General features: G+C 41.1%; 1 protein-coding gene across 1 annotated transcript; it reads right to left on the reverse strand.

Moving 5' to 3' along the window:
• Positions 1-396: 396 nt before the first annotated feature.
• On the reverse strand, positions 397-3,633 carry LOC139730133 (uncharacterized). The gene has a single exon (XM_071641035.1). It carries the CDS (start codon positions 3,506-3,508, stop codon positions 1,031-1,033), a length of 2,478 nt encoding a protein of 825 aa, XP_071497136.1. The 5' UTR covers positions 3,509-3,633; the 3' UTR covers positions 397-1,030.
• Positions 3,634-8,147: the final 4,514 nt, after the last annotated feature.

Here is an 8,147-nt window from a genome sequence, read left to right on the forward strand (position 1 = left end):
GCGCAATTCGAAATCTATAGAGAGCACAGAACAAAATTATAACGAATGACGTTCACTGATTTTCAGACCACTAAGCAGAGTACATTTTGGAGCGAAGTTCAATGAGTGAACACTTCGTACGTTCACTTGAGGCTACCCCTCTGGGAAGTGTGGCAAAGACTCTTCTTTGCAAAGTTCTCCCCTCAAAGTTAACGAAAGATCCCTCGTCACTCGCAGGTGAAAGTGGGGAGGATACTCCTCATTCAAAAATGTTTGATATTCTGGTTTTGGTACTCGGGTATGAATTTCAACAACAAAATATTCGATTATGCCTTGTACTTCAAAACGAAAACCAGAAACATTTTAAACGGCACTATAATAACGGACAGGAGTTAGGTTAACCATCGAATTCAGCTCTGCCCAAAATAACATTGTGCGACAAAGAAATTTGGTCAGTTTAGGAACACATTTCATTCCGTGAAAACAAGAGAAGTGGTAATAAACATAATGTTAAAAACAGATACTGTTTAAACAAGATGAACACAACACATCAGTGTGAGTTCATTACCAAAGATAATTCTATGAATAATCTTATACATGCAACAACCTTACACTTTTCAGCTAAAACCAATCTCAACCAGACCACAAACCTTTCAAACTGTCGAAAATTAAGAATAAATTGTACGCAGTCATGCTACAATGAATATCACGATAAATTTGTGTTTTACACAAAACATTATACGATTATCAAACGCTATAACAGGTTCGAAATAACCTTGTACACGTAACAATCACATTCTATGAAGGGACAAAAATATGTCGGATTTGACAGCTACTGTTAATAACATCTACATTTGGACTTTTGATAATTATTTACATCATGTCTTATATCATCAGTCTATACATCGATATGTGAACATAGTGACAGCTCCGACTTTGAGACAAATCATTCTTTCTCATTTGCACTTGAACAGGGAATGGTTTTGATTATCAAGGGAAAAAATGAGGGAGAAAAGGTAAAAATGATGCAAGTTACTGACAAAGTGATGGGCTACCTCCTCGGGAGTCCCACATGTGCCGACTTCTGCCTCGGTGGTTTTGGTAGTGGCTTCTCGCCCAACCGCCAGCGCCACACTGGATGGTGTTTCGGGGGTAGCACCCCTCCAGGTAGCGCCAAACTGCAGGCGGGACGGAGATCACCACCTTCCACCGTCAAACTTGGAGGCAAAACGAAGGTGTCGGCCAGTTTGAACGTGGGGCTCTCCGGAATGACACCTCGAAATCGCGTCCTCTTCGCTTTCCTCTTGCCCGCCAGGGACTTCCCTTTTAACCCCAGCGACTCTCTGTTCCTCCCCAAGTCCTTCTCGCCCCCGCCCTTTGCCTTCTTTCCGCTGCCCCGCTGAAGGCGCTCCAGTTCGCTGGAGATCGCTTCCAACTTTCGCTTCAGCTCTGTCACTTTGCGGTGATTACCTGCCATGTCGCTCTTGAGTTTGTGGTTGGCGCGGTCACGCTTCTTCTTGCTGGCACGCTTGTGTCGCTTTCTGGCTCCATTCACCGATGATCTCGCTCTCTTTGCTTTGGTGTAATTTCCATTTTCATCACAATCTATGCTAGCACCAGAACAAAGCGTACCGCCACGATCTTTCTTCTTTTTCTTTCGCTTTTTCACATTTACCTTCCCATTTACTTCGAGCACATCCCCCATCCTAATGCTATTTGCTCCAGCGTTTCGTTTTTCTCCCAATTTAGGCCTAATGCAATCTCCATTTTCCCTCTGTAGAGTAACTTCATCATCCTTTGGCTCAATCATCCACGATTTTTGACGTTTTTTCAACACAAATGATTTCGCACAGGATCCCCGTGAACCAACGTCTGCGAAAAAATCATGGTGTTCCCCGTTCGGTTCTGGTTTGTGCACGGGAGCGCTCGGGCGGTGCGTGCGTTGAGCTTTCCGCTCGCGATTTCGAGCGCTCCCGTTACATGAGCCGATCGATTTTGGATTTGGTGTATTTTGCGGGCTTTTGGATGAACAATCACCCCTCTGTCGACCCTTACATATGTTTAGACTGTTTAAGTGTGTATCAGTTTGCTTTTTAGTCCTTTGGCAATTAACGTGGCTTCCATTTCGACGACCCCTCCGTGCACGGTCATAGATGCACGTAGTAATGGTTCCCGAGTCACTATCCGTGCATGCATTATGGTGGTCGTGGTGGTATGCGTATCGTGCATGGCACGTACATGTCGCAGCCCTTTCTGAACTGCAGTCCGAACTCGAGAGGGGCCCACTCTGGCTATCACTGCCCGCCCTGTCCCGTATGGTCGCATCTGAACTAGGTGCTGAGTCCAGGGACTCACTGGAGACTGATAGGTCTGATAAAGCCGATAAATTCGAGTTGATTTCTAGGTCAGACAGCACGCTTTCTACTTCACTGTCACTATCTAGTGTGCTACAGCCGCTGCGACGCTGCTGGGCTGCTGCCGCGAATTGGAATCCGTTCACGAAACGAATGTCTCCACTACCGGATTCATTCTCGTTGTTGCCGTCAAATACGGCTGCACCTTCGGGATCTGGAACATCGCCAAATGTCTGCCATGATTTATCTTCTTTCGGCTGACCGTTAAATCCAAAATAATCCTTCACTGGCTTCTGAGAATTGTTGGTTTCACACGGCATTGCGCCCGTATCAGCGTCATTGCATACTGCGTTGGTATCACTACATGCTTTCAGTACACGTAAATCCATGCTACGATCCGTGTCTTGCTTGAAACACGCTACTTCGTTTTCTGCACCTCGCATATTCCCCTCAAATGGCCGGTCTTTGGAAAATATCTCCACGCCACTGAATCCAGTGGAGTGAATGTCAAACTGAATGGTCCTCTTCTGACTGGTTTGGAAGCTAAATCTCGGTTCGGAAAATGAAAATTTAACTGACCCACGCTGCGAGTTAAAATCTCCATTCGTTTTCCGCGCAGCATTTTGGGTTTGTTTACATGCTGCTGTTGGGGCTATCGGCTGTGCACCGCCGCGTGTAGTGTTGTGCTTTCGGGCTGTGCGCTCTAGCCACGTACGTGCATTACTGAGTACAGAGTTGGATAATACCCCATTAGATTTCTTCCTGGTATTACTGCTTTCACAACCCTCTGGCAATGTTAAAATATCTGCTTTCGTGTCTTTCTGCTCTTTCTGTATCTGTATCCCTCCCATTCTCTCAAGCTGTACCCCCTCCTTTAAAATATTTCCAGAGTGTGAGACAGGTATCTGACCCTTCTGTTCAATTCGCTTGCATTTTTTGACCTGCGCTCCAATTCCACATGCCCGGGAAAGCTTCCGCACGTCCTTGTGTGAAATCAGGCTGCATTTACTCGTGCGACTGGGTACTGCTTTCAGCCATTTCAAACGATGGATTTGTTTTAATTTGCAAGGTTTCGTTTCGATTTGAAGTTTGCGCAAACGCTTGTGGAACGTCGTGCGCGGTACCCGGTTCACGCCATTTTGGAAAGCGTGGTATATCTGCGTCAGAGCGTACATGCGGCGTCCGCGAACCCGCAGGAAAGCGAGACGTACGCCATTTATTTTCGAAAATTCCGATTTTGTCTTCATGGTTATGTTGTAAGACGGGATCCCTATAATTTTCAGGTGATGTTGTGAGTCACTATGTGCCGTCACAAAGATGGTTTCGTTACGTTGTCGAAATGGCAATGTTCATCTGAAAATAAAGGAAGAAAGAATTTTGTCCAGTCCAGATGCGGCCATATATTTTCGGGGAAGAAAACCACTGTTTGACCTATAGTGGCTACACTTGTATTTTTGAGCTTCTCCTTGTTGTATTTGTTACATAATTGTGAACATATAATTATATCAACCGTTGAGTACTTCAACGACATGATAAAACATCATAAAACTTCACAATGTCAACCGAAACAAGAATGGGCAAATACAAGCTTCACTGTGGGAATGACATATTCACATGTTGATCGCCGCAGAACGGTTTCAAACTCACACTAGCTGCGGTATTTTGCAAATGGGATGAAACAGTTTATATTTAGATATATAAAACATTGCGGAAAGAGAAATAAAAAGAAGAATGTAGAGAACACTAGATAATGGTATATATATATAATATCATATTGCTATATCAACACCTGCCAGTCTTTCTACACCCCTCCCTAATATTGGTAAGGGCAACGGAAAAATCGAGTGAATAATGACATGCAGTTTTTCAGTCGAAAAAATGGCACTAGTGGTAGGCCCACATGAAATTCCTTCATTTTCAATCAAATATAGAAAAAGAAATTATCACTCAGTCAATCTCAACAAAATGTGAAGCTAAAGCTTTATCGGTATTCAATTAAACGAAAAAGAAATAGCAGGCGTGAAATGACGAGAATAAAAATCGAACGATGTATCGCGTTATTTTAATTTCAGCTTACACGCTGGAGTCTGAATGCTTACTCATTTTTTCTTTCTCTCTTCCCCTCTTCCTGTCCAGAAATCACTGACGGCACAAAGCGACGAAGGACCACAGAATAACTATTTCTGGCAAGACGATGCCCACAAAAATATGTTAAAAAGGCATATCGCCGGGCTCCATAAGAGTTACTGCAAAAGCAGGCAAGGTACGCTCGTCTTCCAACGTACCCCACGATTCGTGTAAAGGCGTGTGGTTTCTGCACTGCGAGTGTACCTCACACAGAACACACGGCAGTTTTACTCGCGAAGTATTACGACAAGAAGCCCGCGCATTTTATGCGTCGCATGAAATGTGTATTTAGAAGTTGGGCCGAGTCGCTGAGCTGACAAAAAACATGGCGCGATAAGATTAAGATACGAGCTGATATGAAGAAACATTCTACAACTGTGAACATCTATTAATCCCTGTCAAGATTTGCTTTGAAATGACACTGTCTGAAATTTGTTGAGGCCGAGATAGTCTACCAGGAAAACATCACATTCAATAATGGTCCGGCAAACTGTCTATTCATCTGCCTGCAAAACGTGGGTTTGGTTTTCACTCCATGGTTTTACCTCATGAGGATTCTGTGTGCTGCACAATTACACACAGCCTCAGAAATCGTTGCCAAGGAATTTGTCAATTTCTTTGACAATTCACTTTACATCAATATCAACAAGGATCAACCCTCCATGCAGTTATTATAAAAGTACATTGGTATACACATGTTTGTTACACCTTTTTGAGCAGACAATCAAAGACAAGGGAAAACTGCAACATAATGCTTTTTTATTGATTAGAATAATGACTCTCACATACTTTAAGAAAAAATAATCAGCGAGAATATCATATACCTGAAAATGTGTGTGTTACCGTTACACCTTAGGCTACATGAATTCAGTTATATGTAGAATTTTTTCATTGCCGGTGCTCGTGGCCGTGTGAGATCAGTATAATTTTCTTTTATTTTTTTTTCACTTCTCATAATGTAGGTGACGTGTCGTTGAATATAACAAAGCCAAAATGAAACATTTCAGTCTACATCAATATCTGACGTGTCGTTGAATATAACAAAGCCAAAACGAAACAATTCAGTCTACATCAATATCAAACTCGGCGCAGTAAATAAAGTCAAACAGGACAGTAGAACTTCATATTGAATCGGACAATAAGAGAATGAAAGATAACAGACTTTCGAAGTTTAACATGTTGCCCCCAAAAATGATCCATTGGTCACATTTAGATAATTATGCAAATTAGGCAAGGCGGTGATGTCATCGTTTCCAAGCTCTTTCATGGTTTTCGTTTTGGTTTTTTGTTTTTGGGTTGTTGTTTTTTTTTGCATAAAGTTTAAAGGGCCTATATATTAGGATTTTGTTAGACAATCAATCCTTTCTGGAATAATTCATCAAACTATACACCCCAAAAAGTCTTTCAAGATCAAGAACAATATTGGATGTGGCAAATTATGTTATGTATATCATCATGTGTGTGTGTGTGTATGTGTGTTTGTGTTATGTAGGTAAGTCCATATATTATTCTTAATTCTTGCTTTCATGTCATGAAACACAAATTTCTAACCCCTTAAACTATTCATTAATCTTTTTTTTTTTTCAGTGTGACTGCTGTCAATGTTCTGTGGGAAAAATGCGTGTGGACATTTTGAGTTTCATATAGCATTTGCATTGTTTTCATTTTTTATATCTTTTTAAACCTTTCCTCGATCAAGGTGACTTTGTCCTTTTTACCTGATTCAATTTGAGCACTGTATGATACGGCTATCTCTTTATCCAAGTTCTATAAAAACAATGCCAGGTATTTAAGAACAGATGTCTTCTCGAGCTCTTCAACACATACCCCACCCACATACTTCCACCCACCATATTACACCCCTCATTACTTGCACGCATTCAAAGTTTAGCAGGTGTCATATCACAAAAAGGATCTTCGTCCCTTACATGATAATTATGCAGGGGCGTCAATCCGTTTTCATGATGGGGGGGGGGGGGGGGAGGGGGCAAAACCTGGAGGATATATGGGAGAGATCGAGCGGGGTATAGGGTGTGGGTGGGGAGTCGTATAGACACTTTTGATGACATATTTGGTAAAATGTGAGGCAAACAGTGTAATACCTCTATGAAGGGCAACCGAGCTGGGGAAGGGCTGATCATGAAAAGATATATCCCCCTCCAACATGAGGAAAATTTAGCATTTTTGGAATTGAAATGGCAGATCTAGTGAACACTTCTGATAAAATATTCGGGAAATCATCTATCTCAAAAGTGTACTAAATCTATGGAAAGGGACCGACCGGGGGAGGATGTGGGAGGGGTATCCCCCTCCCACGCGAGGGAGATTTTGCATTTTCAGAATTGAAATTCAACCATCTTGCGTACACTTTGGGTGAAATGACAATTATTTTCAATCAAAAAGCAAGAAAAGTTTCCACATTTCGGGAATTATGGGGAGGGGGGTGGGGACCGAGTCATATGTTTGCCCCCCCCCCCCGACGCCCCTGTTAACATAGGTTTATGGAAATGTTCACAAAAAATCATCTCCTCAAAATACGACACGTCTCGAGCACATGTTTATTAGCTTAACACGCACCTTCACGCGCACAGTAATGAACTTTCCCCCCTTTTCTATTAGAAATCTAATACCGTAAAAGGTATTTTTGTGCATATTTATGCATTCAAACTATTGTGCCTTTCTTTTCATATTCTTCATAATGTTGGGGCCGCCATCAACATAGCATCAGGCTTTTATATATATATATATATATATATATATATATATATATATATATATATATATATAAAGACAGCCTCCCACTTACACGCTAAAATGCATCATAATGATAGTGTGCAATTCATCTTTTTTTTTCTTTTGCAGAATGTTGTTTACTGGGATATGTGACGGTTTGATGAATTGATGTTGTTTGGAATGGAATGATATTCTATTTTTGTCGTGTTGACTTTCCTCGCGGTTCATTTGCACTTGTTAGTGGAAAAAAAAATAAACGAATTACCCAAACCAAAATTAAATAATGTTCTATCAGTTTTCTTTTCATTTTTCTTACAGTCTTTCAGGTATTACCAAACTGTCTTAAAATCAGGACATTCAGCCTTATGTTAAACTGATGTGATATTATACCATTATGTTGACTTATTTCAGGACCCTGGTGTGACCTTAAAGGAGACCTTCGGGTGATTCTCAGATTTTTACATTTGTACAACCATAAGTTAGTTATACTGAGGACAGAGTTTCAGAATTTGTGATAATTGGGATGAGGAATAAGAATATTTTTAAAAAATAGAACAAATTGCAATGAACAAGGATGATGACACGGCAGAGTCACCATAAGAATGCATGAGTTGGGGCTAAAGGAAGCAGAACAAAAGAAGAAGGCATGCAAAGATTATAGACAGGTGAACTCGCAAGCAAGCGGTGTTGTTATGGAATTACACTGCTATCATTTCTGAAATATGTGAACCTTCTATGTCATCATCCTTGTTCAGTGTAATTTGTTTAAGGTTTTTTAAAGTATTGTTTCCTCTGCTCAAGAACCACAATAAATTCCACAAATCTATACAGGGAGTTGTCGATTTATGTACTACATGATGTGAAATTATGAAAATTGTCTCGAATGTCCCTTTAAATTTTATGCAGGCGGCCACGTGAAAATGTCAGAAGTTGACATTGTACAGAGGTAAAGAT

Source organism: Diadema antillarum, unplaced genomic scaffold (assembly GCF_040938485.1).
Source record: "Diadema antillarum isolate AM-2024a unplaced genomic scaffold, OU_Dant_1.0 seq00000293_RagTag, whole genome shotgun sequence".
In the NCBI taxonomy this organism is placed as follows: domain Eukaryota; kingdom Metazoa; phylum Echinodermata; class Echinoidea; order Diadematoida; family Diadematidae; genus Diadema; species Diadema antillarum.